The sequence below is a fragment of the Olea europaea genome, unplaced genomic scaffold (genome assembly GCF_002742605.1).
Source record: "Olea europaea var. sylvestris unplaced genomic scaffold, O_europaea_v1 scaffold65, whole genome shotgun sequence".
NCBI classification, from domain to species: Eukaryota; Viridiplantae; Streptophyta; class Magnoliopsida; order Lamiales; family Oleaceae; genus Olea; species Olea europaea.
This window is the reverse complement of record NW_019264872.1, coordinates 889,337-909,421: the sequence shown is the minus strand read 5'-3', so window position 1 is coordinate 909,421 and position 20,085 is coordinate 889,337. Positions and strand designations below refer to the sequence as shown.

The window sequence follows — 20,085 nt, the reverse complement described above, 5'->3', positions numbered from 1 at the left end:
ATGCAGCCTGAAATTAAGGTTGCAGATGGGTCACGAACTCCTAGAAAGTGGCTGAGCAGCCTCGAGATTATGTTGCAGCCACTAGAAGAATGATTTGAGGTCAAAGTTGGGGGTCTTGAAAGAAGGGATCTAGTACTCGACTCAATTCGATACTGCAGTTTGAAGTGATACAATGCAGAAAAGATATTTCGTTTCTATCTAATCAAACAATAGAACACAATGGTAAATTTATAGGGGAAATGCTACATATACATAATTTTTGATACATAAGGATGTCCATCCTTTCACGTGGGTGGGACCCGCTCAAATTAAATATTCAAGTAGGCCCCACGTCACATGAAAAGGTGGATACCCTAACGCATAAAAAATTATGTACAAATATCTTTATCCAATTTATGGATTGCAGATATTGAAGTATTCTAAAAAAAGATATGTAGGGAAGAAGCTTGAATTATCCTAATTACAAAATATTGACTCTTTGGGAAAGCTTCCACAAATCTTCAACATGGTATGAACAAGTAATATGTTATGATAGAAAGAAGAATAAATCAATATATTAAACAAGCACAGAGCAAGTAACAAGCCTTGCTCCTTGTATCTGAAAGCCATTAGATTTATCTGAGGAGTTCAAGGCACTTATACCGACAGCAAATAATCATTTTCAGGATATAGTAAAATATGGCAAATGATCGAAATTATGTGAGAACAAAATAAACAAGTTTAACATTTGATTTGGATGCATAGAGATGCTTAGTAGGGAGCATACATACACCCAAAAAAAAAAAAAAAAAGGGGGGGTGAAAAAATAAAGTGAGTAAACCAGAATGACAACAAACCGGAGCAAGTTTAACATTTGATTTGGATGCATAGAGATGCTTAGTAGGGAGAAAAAAAACACCCAAAAAAAAAAAAAAAAAAGGAGGGTTGATAATATACAGTGAGTAACCAGAATTGACAACAAACCGGAGCTCTGCTACCGTTTTCTCTTTCGTCTGGACCTTTTTTCCAACTGAACATCACATGAATTAGTAGATAATATTTTGAAGTTGGCAGCTACGGAAGAACTCCACAAAGCCTGTTCAACATCTGATGGTTTGAATGTATTCCCATCTGTAGACAATTCCTGAAAATAATTTTCCCAAAAATGCATCATATCTACTTAGTGAACATGAAAAAGCAAGCATACAGCAAGTGAAAATTGAAGGAAAAACAGTCATTCCACGCAAAAGATCAGTTTCATACTGAAGTCAATACTTTTATTTTATTTTATTTTTTGTATGGGATCATTATATATAACAGTAAAAAATGAAGTCCACTAAGATAGAGCATGTGATGAAAGAGGCATTAGAAACACGCTGAAAATACACCAAAATTGAAATAAGAAATTGATTGTGATTTATTTCCACAGATTTCCTCTTTACCAAAAATTTTAAGAATAAATCGAAGCAGAGTTCAATTAACTTGTTCCTACAATTTCTCTCTTCTTCGTGTCTCCCGTTTTGCATCAGTTGATACCAAATCACCTCAGTCCAGTGATAAAATCCCATTCAAAAGCTACTATTCATGGTATGTCTGGTCTACAGAAGGGTTTTTTTAATGGTATTATTTGTAGAAGAAAAGAACTCTTGTTATTTGTTTTTTTTTTTAAAAAAAAAAAAGAAAGAATGAAAGAAAAAGGAAAAGCAGGTAGAGTTGTGAGAAAAGAAAACATTATCACAGCCCAAGTATCAAAAGTCTAACCCACCAAAGCAGCCCAATCACATAAACTCTAAGCCATCAGCCTACCACTAAAAATGACCTAAAAGAAACAAGCACAATAAGCTCAAACCTATTGCAAGAAAAGCCTCAAAAATCTGTCAATCACCCAGTGTGGACCTTACAATCAATCACAGCTATCCATGCGTGATACCTTCCTTTGGCACCCCCAATCCACAGGGCTCGGAATTGGCAGATGTACCTACCCATCCATCAGCATTCACCAAATGGCACAACACACAGTGGGAAGCACTACCATAGGGCAGGAACCCACCACCTAAACCAGTTCAATGTTATTTCCCCAAGTGTCTTGCCTTGTAGTCAAGATTTTATCTTACTCAGAGGATAACAATATAGAGTTCTACAACTCCAGCATCGTTGAAAATGCCTAACGCACCAGCTGCAACTACCTCATGTCAAGTTCTGGCCTTCATCAACATCTATTTCAAAAACTAAAACCACAAACGGCCACCTAGTATCTAGAGTTCACAACAAACATCATCATCCATCGGAGTCTACAGTCAGAGATGCCAATGTGCTTCCCAGACCTATTGATACATTTAGACCCTTTCTCTACAGTTCTTTTCTTGTTTAGCTTGTTTCTCAAGATCGTTATCTGTTTCACTAAACCAATGTTTAAAAAGGCTTAATCAGGTACCAAGTCATCTTTACCTCTATGAGGCAATACGTATGCCTCAAGATAGAATAATAAACTAATTCAAAAGAGCATATAATTACAAAAATATGTGCAACAAACCAGAAAACATTTTTAAAAATTCCTAACAAAACTAAAAGTTTAACTTGCAAACAAAAAGAAAATAAATCAATAATCAATAAGGTAGAAAATGTTAAATTTTCAAATTTGTAATCACAAAACTAAAGTATAATTTATTATTTATTAGTAAAAGACTAGAAGAAGAGACAACTAAAAAATTTCTTATATATTAACCTACTAATATGATTTTTTAAGGGAATCATTAACATAATCCTCGTCACTATAATTTTCTTCTCATTTTTTTCATCATCCTCCATTTGCAGTGGTGTTTTCGCTTTCTCCATAATATGAAATAACATGCTAAAAGCAAAGGCCAATATTTAAATTTCTAGAAAATGTAAGACAAACAAAGGAACACCTTAGTTGCCTTGAGATGTAAGTCCCACTAAGTCTGAGGCACCTCTATAAATAGAGGCGTAAGCCTCACAAATGACACTTGAGGTACGAATTTTGAGAGATGTGTTATGAAAGCCCCATATGACGTGGAACTCCCAAGGTGTCTCTACCTCAATAGTTTTTGTATACAATGCAGTAAACTTGCACTTTTAATTGAGTGTCTTCTTAAAAAGTATAAGTTAAAAATTAGAAAGTACATAAATCAAAATACAAAATTATATGGAAAAAATACAATTTGAATTTCTGCTTTCGTAAGTTATCATTTATTTTAAAATATAATTAAAAATAAAAATATTCACATTCCTACTTTATCTCATTCATTTAATATCTTGAAAAAGAACACCACAAGAACACACATCAACCTAGTTCTTCGAGTATCTTTCCAATTTCCATGCATTAGGTAAGACGTCATTCAAACTGATTAAAGTATATCATGTTATCTTCACTCTACACCCCCTATTTGTCATTACCATCACCATGAAGCTCAACGGACTCAAACAAACCCACAAAAACTATAAAGACAAGGTTGAAACCTTCCTAACCAATTTCAGAAATCCAAAAACTGATTCCGAAAGTTAAAAAGACTTCTCAACTACCATAGCCGGACCTAAGGAGAGGCCACCACCTCAGGCTCAACTTTTCAAGGAGCCAAAAAAAATTTCATTTCTTTGTTTAAAACCCACTAATCTCCCTCAATTCAATTGTTCAGCAGCATCGTTGAAGAAATCAAAACCTAGATGGCTTTAGCCTTGAGGCTTCTTCATAAATTACTTTTAATGGGTTGTTGCTCCTCTCGAAGACTCGAAGATGCCAGAAAATCTCCCTAAAACTCTCAAGAATTTCATATCTGAACTTTTAACATTTTTCTTCAATCTTCATCGCACTCAACTAACGGTTTGTTTCCTATCTTTTTTACATTACAATATGTGTTTTATCGGCCATAGTTAATCTTAAAAATTGACAAATTGAAAATATGCATTTTTAAAATTTTTAACGTTTTTTTTTTTCACAGGAAAATTGCTTGCTGTTATAATTTGGAAGTACTGTTTCAAGAGTGTACCTGGGATTTATTTTATTTTATTTTAGATGAAAAATGGCAATAGAATAGTGTGATTATGTGAATTGTAGCTTAAGTGGATTAATAGTACATTTTGTTCCTTTTCCCCTCCTTTTTGAGCAGATGATATTCAGTTTCTTCTCTGTGAATTTTTAATTCTAAGTCATGCAACTGGATAGTAGTTTTGCAATTAGATAATCCTTCTCCTGATTGATGTACCATGGGAAATTTGAGGGCAAGTATGAAACAATGAAGGGGATTTTAAGTCTTTGCATAGTGTTTAAATTAAGAATGGCTTCTGTACTTTCAGTTTTGACTTTATCATTGGTGGCCTCGCGATGAGGAAGACCAAGGTCGAAATACTTTATATCTAGCTCCAGAATTGGAAGTATAAGCTATAAAATTGTATAAAAATTAAGAGTATGGATTAGATATTCTTTTTCCCATGAAGATATAACAAATGTGATGTCCATAAAAAATACAGCTCTACTTATAGAAGTAGAATACTACATTCTCTTTAATCGACTTCCAGATAATCCGAGTTATTTCATAACCTGCATAATGTCCTCCTCTAGAATAAATATGACCCTGCTCTGAATAGAATAATAGAATCGACTGCATGCGTGCTAACTCTTATGAAGGTATTTGATTTTTTCTGTAATTATGGATTTCTGTACTCGTGTGCAAGTTTCAAAGAAAACTACTAAAAACAGATAGGTTCCGATGAACCACAAATAATATCTTTTAATCTTTGTTTCTTAAACTAATTTTAGTCATTTTATACACTAAATTTTAGGCAATATTAGTTGTTGAGCGATTTGAGTCAATTATGACTCCTAAATATGCGTCTGGGGCTCAAAAAAGGAAGAGAAAAAGAGTAGAGGCATTAATTCAAAGTCAGGCTAGAGATATGGACAAGTACTTTAACGGCAAGAAAAGAAAAAAGATGAAAGAAACATTGGAAAATTTAGTGTTTGAAGAACAACATAATCATAATGATAATTATAATGAGGATGGACCGAAAGAGAACGAGAAAATAATTAAACCTACCACTATGAATGAATCAAAGCAGAATGATGAAGATAGTGTTCAACATGAAGATTTAAATCAAGAGATTTTTTTTCTTTGAAAATTATAGAGAATCTGGATTGTTAGTACCATGGATTAAGCTAAACAAATGGCAAGTGAAATGGGAATTGAAACTCTATTTCGAGAAAAACGCATCATTCAAAGAAAGATGCAGTTCGATGAAAGTGACAGTGAAGAGGTAACACAATCAGCTGAAGAATCTTTTCGAATTCATTATTTTCTCTTTATAATTGATCAAGCTCAATTTTCACTTCAAACTCATTTTGAACAATTTAAACATTATGAAGAGACATTTAAATTTTTGTTCAATTTGGAGAAATTAAACAAAATACATGTTGGCAGTTTATTGAAATCTTGTGACAATCTTGAACAGTATTAGTAACATAATGGATGTTCAGACATTATTGGTGATGACTTATGTATGGAGTTGACAGTCTTGAAGTGCTATTTACCTAAAAAATAAAAAGAGCAATTGATGTGCTATATTACTTAAATAAAATGAATGGTTGTTTTCCAAATACTTGCATTGCTTACAAAATTTTGCTCACTATACCATATACAGTTACATCAACAGAAAGAAATTTCTTCGAGTTTAAATTCACTAAAAATTATCTCCGATCAAGTATGTCACGACAGAGATTGAATGGATTGGTCATGTTATCCATTGAAAAATAAATGGTTGAATAACTCAATTATACAAAAATGATTGATATTTTTGCCTCAAAATCTACAAGACAAGTTACATTTAAGTGATCGTTTAGAACATGTTTGTATTCTTATTTGATTGTAGTATAAATATTTTGACTATTTCATTTTATATGTTGCTTTATTGATGATTTTAAGTTAACAAATATTGTTAATTTTTTTATAAATGAAAAAATAGATTACTTGCTACGACTTAGGAGCCCAAATTCTGAAATTTGCCACAGGACCCGCAAAGCACAAGTATGGCACTATCAACTACATTTAGTGAAGACCAACATTCTTTACCAAGAGACAAAGATAAGCATTATGGTGAGAAAATAATACATGAATCAACTTTTGACCAACGTGTTATGCAACCTCATTCACCAGGTCAAACTTCAAGCTCTTATAAGCCCAACAACCATAAACAAGCACATGCTTATTGTAAGTGTTATACCCTAAATCCAATAGACTTTGGACATAGACACTTTTAATATATAATTAATGCGATTTATGATAGATCTATTATTTAATTAATTAAGATTCAATTGAGTTAAATAATGCAATCCTTAGATTCAAATCTTAGTAATTTGTTAACTATAAAGAGTTGTAATTGTGAGATACAAATTTCATATGATTGAATCTTAAATCGTCCGTAATCGTAAGTAATAACAAGATATGAATATAGTTATCATGGATAAACCATCACGTGTAGCATTTCTTACTTGTGAAGTAAATAATTAATCTCACAAACTAAAGTGTGATGACACTTGAATGAACACGTAGATGTTTTATTATAGAACAAATTATTGGAGACCCGCTGAGAGATTCCATATGGATAACTATCTGAGTGTCGATGGGCAATCTCTAATGTTCGGTAATGGAATTGGTCATTTAACTTGAGGTTATCATAGTGCTTTATATGAGGACAGTCATGCTTTGACGGTATTGGATATTGCTCTGCCAAAGGCCGCTAATACGGCATTGTCCGGGAATATGAAGAATCGTATGAAGGTTGTGAATGACCAATAACAAATTCATCACTCTTAGATAGTAAGAGATTATGATCCGTATTTCATTCAATTAAGTCAATAACGATATCCTTGATCAAGGTATACTCATAAGTCCAAAATTTCGACTTATATTAACTTAATCGTAAAATGAAAAATATGATCGATAATCAAAATTGACACACTTCCATATCTTATAATTGATCGGATCATATTGACGATAAGATTATAGTTTCACGGTAAACAAATAAATTTGATTTTGTCTTACTACGTGACATTTTTCGTCACATGTATTGTCATAACATATTGCTAGATGTCAATCTAAGACGATGAAGGAGAATCGGTGATAATTTAAAAGGGTATTTTAATTTATCAATTTTGATTAGATCAAAATAATAATTCACATCGTTAGTCATTGTGATTAGGAACCTGATAGGTCGCACACAAAAGAGAACTAGAAGATTGTGATTTGTCAATAAATTAATTTAACAAACGTTGAATAAATTAATTAATTGGATTGCTTATTTATAGGCCCAAATTAATTAATTTGATTAATTAATTCATGGACAGGATTTAATTAAATGGGTCAATTAAATATTGGACCGGATCATGAGACACGCCAAGCCCGTTTGGGTTAATATATATAAGCAACTAGAGTTTACAATTTTGAGGAGAATTTTATTCTTGCTAGCATAAGAGGAGCCTAGTTCCTGCAATCTTGTTCTCTGTGTGGAATTCTATTGGAGGCTGGACAATTGGATAGCTGTGGGTAGCAAATCAAGAATGTTGAAAACGAAAGAAAAGCAATGGAGTTTGCAGAATCAAAGAAATGTACAATTACTATCACAATTTTTATCTAAACACAAAGTAGATTCTAGGTAAGAATTGAAATCTATTTTATTTTTTGCTGTACATGATAAGTAAATTCCCAACACATATTTCTTGGGCTTACAAACACTTCCCAAAATACAACTAAAACAGCTTTGAATGACATTCTGAGAAGAGAAAAGCCCATAAGCCAGTTTGACACTATAGCAATCCGAACTGGCTCGTTTGATATGTATCAATGCTTATTGCAGCATTTTGTCATCCATAATTGTTTAATAATCCGCTCCAAGTTGAGCTCCTACATATGTTTAACTAGTTGAATAGGTAGAATGTCTATAAGCTTATTCTCTTTTAGACATAGCTCAGAGATTGAGATGGGAATTCAAGAAATTTATAGTTCACATTTGAATGTGAAAATTCTAATTCCTGACACGTCCTGATTCTATATATATATGTGCAGCAAACATAATCAAAGACCTCAAGTGAGAATCAAATGCAATTTCAGAGGGGGAATTCTCGGATTTGGTCCCCAAACAGGTGACTCAGCCAAACCCTATTAAATCCAAATTTGTCTCGAAGAAATCAAATGAAGGCAAAAGCTGATTCAGAAACTGTAGATGGTCTTTAATCAGATCCAAAAAGATGCAGAAAATAAATTTTCAGATTAAGGCAATCAGTATCTTTAGCACAGAAATATTGGAATACTTGAAGTCAAAAAAAGAAAAAAAAATTCATGTTGAGAATAGTAATCACTTCACAATCTAAATCCATTACACAAAGAACTAGAAAAACAAAAATTAAAGTTGCCACATAAACTGGCTAATCTGTGGAACACTTGGCATCTTTTATTCGCCTATTAAGGCATGGCTCTTTGTATTTGGTTAATGTTATTTTAAATAAATACAGTTGTCGAATTGTAAATGGACTCTGAAAATAACTGTTAAAATGTTGCAAACAATACAAAAAACTCATTCAAAGTCCATACAATTATTCATGTTTATCAATGGTCACTTGTCGTATAAACATGATCTTCTTTAAGATTGTGACTCCTCTGTGTTTGTATTTGCAAAATCCCCTACTGATAACTAAGTTTTCTAATGAAACTATTCAGTTATTCCCATTGATGCATAATTCAGAGTTACTTGAATAGCACTACCAACATTTCGCCAATTTAGCTTAATAGTCATTAGAAGCATGTCAAGAGTCCTAAACTTTTTCCAAATCCACTAAAATTTTTCAAATTTTGTTCAAGAAAGAATTATACGAGAAATCATTCACAGAAATATCAAAATTGGCAGTAATTTCAAACACAATTCAAATACGCTTAAAAAGGTATCACTTTGTCTTTCATTAAAATGAATCTGACCAACCTTTGCTTTCGTTTGCATCTTCTCCACAAACACCAAGTATTGCTTCAACGAGTAATCTTTCGAGTGCCCTATAGCCGCCACCATCGCCTACTTTCACAGTGACTAATAAAATCACACCCACAAAAAATCATCACAGAAAACGAAAGCAATTTTTTTTCCAATTACCTCATCGGACATGAATGGTGCAATATCCGGCGCGTAGGCGGCAAGAACGGCGGAGGCGGTTGCTGGGCCCACTCCTTTAAGCACAACCATCTCCGACACAGCCTTCGAAACATCAGGTAAGAACCCGAATGCCTTTTGGGACGCGGCTCTGACTGCGTCGTCGTTCAGTGAGGAAACGAAGTTCAAGAGGCGCGGCCTCCACTTGCCACGGGTCAGCTTCCACTGCATGAGCTTCGAGAGCTCCGGGGTGGTTATATAGGGAGACGGGGCTCGTTGGTGGAGAAGATTTGGGAGTTCTGTGCGGTAGAAATTGTCGAGCGAAATGAGGTTGGGCTTAATGAGGGTTTTGATATGGGTTTCGTAAGAATTGAGGGCATCTTGCCACAGAGTAACATCGGAGCATGTGAAGTCCATCACTGCAAAGTTTGAAAAAGTAGAGACCTTCAGTAATGGTCAGAAGGGAAGGTTAGTTTAGTGGTGGCTATGGAGGGGTGCCGGGGAAATCAGCGGTTTCGGTTCGAGTTATGCAGTGTAAATTTTTTTATATACATATTTTTCTTTTTTCCTGTTGAATGACGTTGAATTTCGATTTTTCTTTTTCCAGTTCTAATTTCAATGACGTGGCCACCACTTTAATTGACCTTTGCTATTGCTTTCAAAATATGGAATTAATTTCTTCAATTTCTTTCTAGGCAACGGTAATAGCCGCTTGAATCCGTAAGTATTCCTTTTTTATATGTGCCGCCACCTTCAACTATGAATTACGTTTGCCGGAAATGATTAGATTTCTATCCACACTTTTTACAAGTAAATTTCACTCTAAATTTATTCCTAATAAAATTTAAAAAATTTAAAAAAATATATATTATTTACATTCACGTTATATTCTAATATTGTGCTTACTAAATTTACTCATTTAAATAACATATATCCACATAAATTTTATATATTCATCTCATTTTAAATACATTCCTAACACTATGGATTCATTTTTTTTTTTTTTTTAGAATCTGTAAGGAAAATTCGTACTATAATGCAAATATTCACAATACATCATTCGTCATATCAATAACGAAATTATCTTAGCCTTGACAAAGTTACGAATTTATCATAAACTTACATAAAAGTTGAACTAATAATCACTCGTGAAGAATAAAAAACACAAACAGTTTTTTAAAACAGACATCAAATGTGTAAAATTTATTTGGAACTAGATTACTAGGGAAAAGTGAGAGTAGTTTAGTAATCATGTTTATATAACACCAAAACAATCTCAAATTAAGTCATCCGATAACTACCACTGCCCACAGTTTAGCTTCTTCTTGAAAATTTCCATAAACATTCTAGTATTGAAGAACTTGAATTCAGCAAAGGTCCAAATGATGCATTGTCTTGATTAACAGAATCTTTCAAAGTCAAGTATCGACTGTTTTGGGCATAAGAGAAATGGGCAACAAGGGGATCTAAAACGTAAAGCTGCAATGAGAGATTTTTTCCATTGGTATCTATTTAGGAATACCAATGGAAAAAATCTCTCATTGCAGTGATTTGATCATTCATCATATCCAACGTAAAGCTGTATAAAAACGTAAAATAAATACCAATGGAAAAAATTTGTTGGTAAATTTTCAATGTAAAGTTTAAAATATATTAAAATAATTAACAACGAAAAAATTCTATATAAATATATTAAATGTCGAGTTGAACAATCAAGACCAACTGATCTATTTATCGTGTGCAATTCTATTTTCATTTTCTTTGAAAATATAGTATGATTTCAAATTGAACTATAGCTCAAAATAACTGAATATTGATAAATGGTAGATTTCACAATTGGGAAGAGCGAAAAAATATGCCACCTGCTTTTATGTAGAACTCGAGAAAGGTGAACAAAAAGGAAAACTGTGAAATAATCTTAGGAAAAGATTCAATGTGGTGTTGATCGAAAACCCTGGATACCGTCTGCACGATGGTAGCGATGACACCACGAGATCTGCAAGTGGATGCACATCGCGATCTTTCTTGATAAAATTCATTGAAGAGTTATCTTGAAATAATACTTCATCCAACCATTTATTCAGCTCATTGGATGATGAGATCACATCAGGCTTTGTTGCAGGGATGATCATTTGTTGGTTAGGCAAGCCCAAATGTACAACCATATCTTAAACTTATTCACTTTGCTTGAGGCTGCTGCGTCAAGGGTTCGAATCCTGAAATATGGATTTGGCTCTTGAGTAAGTGCAAGTGTACAAGCAGCCTTCCACCCTGTACCCTTGGAGGCATAACTTGCGATTTACCTCCCTCACGATACTCCAGGATAGGGGTGGTGGGGGACCCTTAAAATTAGGGTTTAACCTTTATATCTTAAACTTATTCATAATAAATGAACAACTCAAATCATTTAATTTGGATTCAGTTAGAGAATGAAGTAAGTACAACGCCACTTGATCTTTCTTTCGTGCTTACCCTTACCAAATCAAATAACGACGTGATATAACCAACTAACAACTCTTGATATCGATATTATTGTTTATTCACTATGTGGATGCAGACGTATTTAATTATCTTACTTAATATGTGACACATCTTTACAATAAAGTTATGCAATTAGCTTATTAATTATTATTATTCGTTCAAAATATATTTGTTCCATATTAATCAATTTGGTAATTGATTTGTTATTAGATTTTTTAAATTTAAAATTTAAAGTTCGAGCAAAATTTGCCACTTAACAAGGATAATGCTCCAAATTAAAAATTAATTTGACTAAACTAATAGCATTCATAAAATGTTACTAGTTTTTTATAATTAAATATAAATCAAAATCAATTAAGAGCTACACGTTCTCCCATTCTGCAGTCGTTTTCAATTTTTATGGTCTAAAATAAAAATGCGCTTATCACCAGAAAATGGTAAATAAGTGAAAACTGAGACCGCTATTCGCTAAATTAGAATTAAGGGTCCGTTTGATTGTAAAGATGAAATTAAATTGAATTGAAAACGAATTTCAGGAAATTGAATTGCCTAGAAATTATTTTTTTGGTAATTGTAAATTATTATATTTGATTGGTATAATTTTCCACTTGAAAAATGTTGAAATAAAAGTGTTTTTTTGGTATTCGTTTGGCTCTTTTTGATATGAAAATTGTCAATTAAATTGATAGATTTTACTGGTATTGGAGATGAAACTTGTTTCCATTGCCAAAAAATAAAAAGAAAAAAAATTCAAGAAAATCATCTATCTTTTAATATTCGTTTGGCTTTGTTCTATATAAAAATTGTCAATTAAAGAAAAATATTTTTTTATAATAGTTTTTAGGATTTGTTAACTTTGCCAATCAAAAAAAAAGAGAAAAAAAATATATGTGCTACAATAACCGAGAAAACTTATTCCCACTATATAAAAACCAAGAAAATTTCAAATTTCAAGAAAAGAAAGAACTTGAATTCCATGAAAAAATATACCCATCAAATACCTTAAAAATTGGAAAATGTTGTTGAAATTCCAATTTCCATGGAAACTTTTGGTGTATCAAACACACCCTAAGGGTTCGTTTGATTGCAAAGATGGAATTTAGGTGAAAAGAAAACGAATTCCAGGGAATTGAATTGCCTAGAAATTGTTTTCCTGAGAACTGTTAATTTTTGTGTTTGATTGGTATAATTTTTCATATGAAAAATGTTAATATAAAAGTTTTTTTGGGATTCGTTTGACTCTGTTCTACATGAAAATTATCAATTAAAATGATCAAATTTTACTGGTATTGGGCATAGAATTCGTTTCCATTGCAATAAATAAATCATCATCTATCTTTTGGTATTCATTTGGTTTTTTACATGAAAATTGTTAAATAAAAGAAAATATTTTTTTATAATAGTTCTCGGAATTTGTTTCCATTGCCAATAAAAAAAAAAAAAACTTGAACAGTAAGTTGGAAAACCAAGAAAATGCTAATTTTCAAGACAACCAAGAAAACCGAATTCCATGAAAAATAAAAACCTATCAAACGCACAAAATTGAAAGAATGTGGAATTCGAATTCCAATTTTCATGGAATTCAAACCAATCAAATAGGCCCTAAGAGTGTATTTGAGTGGCTTTATTTTTCATGAAAAATGTTATATTTCCATTTAAATTCCTACTTTTGAGATGTTTTCCCAAAGCAAAAAATCAATACCAAATATGCACTAAGCTGTATTTATGCCTTCTTTGATGTAGATTTTTTGATAATAGAAATGTGAAATGTGAGTTTTTTCCCAACTTGTGTTGAAAAATATGGATAAAATTAAAATTATTTTGTCCAGAGAATATGCCGTTTTTAAAATTTTTTCCCAAAAAAAAAAAAAAAAAAAAAAGAGGAAAATATTTTTTTTCGAGAAAAATGATTTTTATTTTCCAGGTAATTTACTTTTTCATCTATCTTTCTCTTCTCATCTACCCACCAATAAAAAATAGACAAGTATAATATTTTCGTGGTCAAAAATTAAATCAATCGAACACATTTAATTAATAATTTTCATGCAGATAATACAAATTTCATACTCACAATCAATATTAATCTAAGTTCATTTGAGATTTTCGCACAGACCATAGTTTATACGTTAGCTCCCAATAAGAAACCCATTAGCCCACCACCATTAAAAACCCAAAATATCTCCCACTCTCTCTCCACAAAACCTTCGAAAACCTAAATCCTCTTTCTACCCTTTCCAAATCCCTTTGGAGTTTGGAGATTTCAATCCTTTCCCTCCTAAATCATTTTAAAATTTTCAACCATCTCGCTAATTCTTACACACTACATTATTCCCATTCATTTTTTTTTCTTACGTCCAGAAATGTCAACGAGTCAAGTTGAGTTAGCTCGCGGCTCGATCATTTTTAAAACATGCTTTTTTTGGCTCGAACCAAGTAAAAGCTCGGCCAAAAAAATAAGGATCGACCTGAGACAAGCTAGGCCAAGCTCTGTTTTCTAAAAAAAATTTAAATTTTTTCCCTAAAAATGCTACCTGTTTGGTAGCCAAAATTGCTGCCAAACAGGCAACTAAAAAGTTTGGCAGCCATTTATGTTGCCTTTTTTACTCCCTCCCTTTTTTTTTTCAAGCTAAGTCACAGGCGGTTCGAGTCGACGAGCCCGATTGTCATCCCTACTTATGTTCCATGAATTTCATAGACGTGGCTTCTAAAATGGTCTAGTAAAGTAGCAATGTTCTCACTATTTCGACGAAGTTCCATGCCTTGGGTTCTCATGTTGCAAGATGAGGACGACAAGACTTGATGGAGACTGGATGAAGGATGGGTTGTTGAAAAAATAATGGATAAATATATATCACTTTTGACACTTAAAATTACATATTTTAAACAAGTGGATGAATAAATTTCACTCTTTTGAAAAATTTGGGATTACAATTTAATTAATTCTTTATTTTTTCTTCCATTCTTTATTTTTAATTTAAAGAAAATGGTATATTAGTCATTTTACAAGGTTTTATTGAAAATATTGTATTCCACGAAGAAAATATCATCTAGAAGGGTATTCCAATAAAATAAAAGGATATGGAGTATTCATAGGCAAAGACCAAGAGTATTTGCTCTAATTACCCAATTAAAATTATGGTGAAAGGGTCGGAGCCAGGAAATGATTCAGGAATAGGTTAAAATTTAAAAATTTTAAATAAATTCACGTTACAAGAGATCGAGTTTAGAAAAGTATGCTCACTACATTCATGACAAATAATATTAGAAACTCAATGAAATACAAGTTTAGATTCTCATCCTAAGACATCTCACTAGCTATTCGTACTTTTCTTGCGAAATACGAAATTGACGCTCACCTTAAAAAATATAAACTAATAGAAGTATAATAAACGTAGACAAAGGATATATATATATATATATATCCGACAATTAAAAAACTAAAAAAAATAGTTAAGAATTTTATCCATGTTTGATTCAGCTTCTATAATATACATATGATTATTATTTATAAATAAACAAGTTAATATAAATATTTTTTATTATATGATTAAATATGAAGTAAGTTACTTATTCTGATAGTAACATCAACTTCGTGGTCAAAATAAGTAGATTTTTTTCTTATGAGTATATTCATATATGAAAATATTTTTAAAACTAAAAAATTTAATTACTTTAAGCTTGACCAAACATTTAGTGTCTCTTACTATTAAAATAAATAATTTATTTTAGCTTTAATCAATACAATTTTATTTTTTTTATAAAAGTTTATATATAATTATAAGTAAAATATGCATTAAATAAAAAAACTAATTTGGTGATAAAATTGCACACATTTCATTAATACCATGAAAGAATATTTGGATAATTGGACTTAGGGTTAGGACACAATATAAAGCTGGGCTAGACATAGTTTTTTGGGCCAATTTAACTACAAAATTCCTTCCCTCTTACCATGTGGGTTGGAGGCAAGGATTGGGCTATAGGCAAGCCCAGCCCACTTCTAGATCCGCCCCTTAAATACCCTTTTAGAATTTATTAGTACAGTTAATGTCTCTTTTTTTCTAGTTTTGTTGTCTTCTATACTAATGGTATATATAAAACATTGAACTAGATTACTTGAAAAGGTTGAGACTTTAAACTAAACATTTTTCTAAAACAAGAATTATAACGGATTCTAACACAAAATTTATCTTATACGGAAGGTGTCAAAAAAAGCGGGCTGATCTAGGCACAATTTGTTTAATTTTTGTTGTGTTCTTTCATAGGATTTTAGTATTAAAAAAAATGAAAATGTTAAAATGATTTGAATAAACAGGTGGGTCGCAGGCCCAGTAGGTCCAAGATCCAAGACTAGATCAGCCCTCATCATGGGCCGACCCGAACTACAGACCAGGCATGTTCATCATAATCTGCCTTAGTATATGTTTGATATTGATTTTTCACCCTCCAAAAATTAATTTTTTTACTTCTTATCTCATAGGTAAAACCTACTTTTATCTTTAACAGTCAAAAAAATCAATTTTCAAAATCACTTAATCTTGTTTCATGTACATAAAACTGTACCTGTCCAGATTTTATTAACCTCCTAAATAATATTTCAAAATTCACACGAATAGATGCTCTTAAGCTTTTAAATTACAATTGGTATTCCAACATTCTTTCCTCCACTCCTATAAATGGTGTGATGATCACTAAGGTATATCTGTTTTCCAAATCACGTAACATGCATGGGCCCCATTGTGATCGAGTAGGCATTGCTTGATTAAGTTAATTGAATTTGATTGATTAAATCAAGTAATCTTGACTTGGGCTTGAGCTCGGTCCCTTAGCTGTACGGCCATTTCTCTTAATATGGGCGAGCTGACTATTAGTAAATTTTACAAAGATAAGTTACAGAAATTCAGACAGCCATTCATGATACTATTTTGAGACTGCGACCATTTGCAAAATGACACCACTGTCAGCCAACATATCTAGTGGGAAGCTTTAAACTCAACCTCAAGCATGAATAATGAGAACATATGGATTGGTGAATAAAACGTGAAATGCTAACAAATTCATTTATTAACTCACCAATCAGCAATCATTGCGTGCCATAAACTTAATGGACCTATTCACTCTCGAGACCTCATTAGAAATCTGTAAATGGCATAGTTGTAAAGAAAGAAGATAGGCAAAATTTAATATTTTTCCTCCAAAATAGTCATTTATTCTCTTGCTCGTGTTTGAGTATCGGATCAGAGAACTTAGACGGGAAAACCTTGACTAAGTGAGAAGAATTTATTGATTAATATTTTACGATCAACAATGTCTTTACTAAACATTTAATTTCAAAATAAATGATAATGAAACCATTCCATCTATTGTTTTAAGAGATAGATCTTAACACAGATAAAATATAATGTATAGTAGTCGGGTTGTTTTGTGATTCAAACCTTGGATCAAATGAAGCGAAAGTGTGTTTCACTAAAAGCGTGTTTTATCAAATACCACTTCTTTAAGTGATTGCCTACGGTTGGATTGATGACACCTGACTCCTTCATAATCATTGGATGTGGCTTCCAGGCTCTTCTGATTTATATCACCTATTGACGCTTGAGTTTGGGTAGGTCTCTTCAGTTGTTCATCTATTCCTCTGCCTTTTAGAGAGAGAACCTGATTCCTCATTAGGGTTTCACATATTCAGTGATCTAAGTGTTTAGATGTTGTAATCTTTATGTGATACTTTAGATCAATGATATGTGGTGTATTTCTGAGTGAAAGTTGGAGAGTGTTGACACATAAAAATTCAGCCCAAATCGAACGGCCCAAGAAATGAAGCCCAATTGGAGGATCCCCAAATCAGATAGCCCAAAGAACGAAGCCCAATCAGACAATTCAAAATGAAGGCCCAAATAGGGAGGCCCATGAACGCGGTAATACCATCGCCCAAACTTGCGAGTCGCCTAGGATCTGAGCGAATGGAGTGCCATACAGTCGCCCAGAGCTGTTACTCTATTATCGCCCAAACCTTCGGGTCGCCCAAGGTCTTAGCAAACATGAAGTGTTGTGGTTATCAAAGTAGTTATTAAAGCAGCCTTATCACGTTTCACAATTCAAGGAACTCAATTGAAGACGGTTGAACGACAAAGAGTAATGGCAGCAGTTAGAAAAGGCAGTTCCATGACAAGTTGGCCATTACGAGGAAAGTGGGCAGTTATAGAATGATCAAGCAGTTTTTAGGGGGTTGATCACAAAGAGATCATTCAGGGAGTATAAAGGGAAGGAAAGACATAGAGCAAAAGAGACAGAATTAAAAAACTCTCGAACAGAAAACATGTAATTTTAAATTTCTTAGTTTAGATTTAAACACTTCTTTCAGTAACTCGTGTGCTTGCGCCCCTTGGAGGCATTCTGTTTTTACTTTTCGATTGTAAAGTCATAGCCAATAAAGAACACCCTTTTTTGGGACTTTGTCTCAAGAGATTTGTCCCTTACACAATTGTCTGATCCCTTTTTAATTGTTAGCGACGAACCCGCGCGAAACAATTTGGCACGCCCGGTGGGACAGTGGTGTTTGGTGTTGAAAATACAAAAGGTGAAACAATATGCCTCAGAGATCCGATAAGGAAGCAGCAAGTCAGGGAGGAATCCAGTCTGTGATCGAGCGATATGAGGAACAACATGCCTCTCCACGAACAGATGGACAGAATTAGAGCAGTAACAGTCGTTACGAACCAATAACAGAGTTGAGTCCTCGAACCATGCGTGCACTACTTGGAGAACTAACACAAGATGTCGTTGAACAGGTAAATCTTCGAAGTATTCATAATATGGAAAGATTTACCCAAAATGGGAATGCACATTATGACAACATGGCCAAACAACTGAACACTTTGAACGAAACAATGAATAAGTTAATAGGCCAAATATGTCAACCGGTTATGCCTCTTGCAAACCACTTTCAAACTAAGACGATTGTGGGACATAATCCCTTAGTCCTAAATCCGAATCAAGGGGTAGAACCACTTTCTGGTCCCTCTACTTCAAACCAAGGGGGTGGTGCAGTGCCAAATCAGAACAATGGTAGTGGTACGCCTAACTTGGGGGGTAATCTAAATGTAAGAGATAATGTCCTAAACAATGGACAGAATACCCACGTGTTAATAAGGGAATAGATGTTCAGGCTAATGGTAATGGCCCTAATTATGGTAACTTTGTTGCCAATCAAGGACCAAACATCAGGCTTCATGCAAATCAACCGATTAACCAACCTGTAGGAATTCCATATAACCCCAACGTCATGTTGAGGAATCAGATTATGGAAATCGTACAGGATCAGATGGCTTTTGGGGTGCGTCCTGTCATTAGGCCAACTTACACAAATTCATATCCTGATTGGGTAGACCAAGCATATCCATGGCCTAGAGGGTATAAAGTACCAGAATTCTCACTGTTTACCGGTTTAGGATAGGTGTCTACTCTAGAACATATAGGGCGATTCACATTGCAAAGTGGTGATGTAATTGATTACCATAAAATGAGGCTTTTCCCTAGTTCATTAACAGGAGTAGCTTTTTCCTGATTCATCAACTTGCCAGTGAACTCTGTTCAAACATGGCAATAATTGGAACAGTTATTCCACGTTCAGTTTTATAAAACTGAGTCTGAAGTCACTTTGGCTGATTTGGCGAATCTACGTCAAATGCCAAACGAATGGGCAAAAAGTTTTCTCCAAAGGTTCAAGACAGCAAGAAGCAAGTGTTTTGTACCTCTGCCCAAAAAAGAATTTATCAAAATCGCTCAAGGTTATTTGAGTTTTGATTTAAAAAAGAAATTTCAGGACAAGGAATTTCCTGACCTTTTCCAGTTGAGTGCGAATGTGATTAGGTATGAACGACCGATAAGAGAGGAAGAGCAGATGAAAAATTCTAGTAAAGGGACTTATTACAAAGACCCAAATTTTGACGTTCATACTATCAGCGACGAGTCATACGATCAGGCCAAAATATGTTTGGCCAAATTGGTCAAAGGAGATACGTATACTTGTCCTATAATGGCTAAGCCTAAACCATTGGGCAAAGATGAGCCCATGAAAGATGGAAACATAAAGGCTAGAACGTTCTCATTCGATGTAACCAAAACTGACCTTATATTCGATAAATTATATAGGGATAAGCAGATAAAGCTAAACGATAAGCATAAATTGTCAAACCCTGAACAAATTAAGGGTAAAAAATATTGTAAGTGGCATAATGCATGATCACATTTGACTAACAATTGCTTGGTTTTTTGCCATGTATTGCAGGATGCCATTGAATCAGGACGAATTACGTTCCACGATAAGAAGAAGATGGCAGTGGATGAAAATCCTTTTCCACAGCCACTTGGAGTGAACATGGTGACGTCTGGCTTAAAAAACAAGTTGCCAAAATTCAAGTTGGTCATAGATGATGGAGAAGACAACCCTAGACCACATCTCAGTGTCTTTGAACGAAT

The 20,085-nt window shown here is 33.2% G+C and overlaps 1 protein-coding gene across 1 annotated transcript; it reads right to left on the bottom strand.

The window, feature by feature from the left end:
- Positions 1 to 868: 868 nt before the first annotated feature.
- LOC111390126 lies at positions 869 to 9,672 on the bottom strand. Its single transcript, XM_023015125.1, has 3 exons — positions 9,130 to 9,672; positions 8,965 to 9,051; positions 869 to 1,123 (listed from the first exon to the last, which is right to left on the bottom strand). Exons 1-3 carry the CDS (start codon positions 9,541 to 9,543, stop codon positions 974 to 976), a joined length of 651 nt encoding a protein of 216 aa, XP_022870893.1. The 5' UTR covers positions 9,544 to 9,672; the 3' UTR covers positions 869 to 973.
- Between the last annotated feature and the right edge of the window lie 10,413 nt (positions 9,673 to 20,085).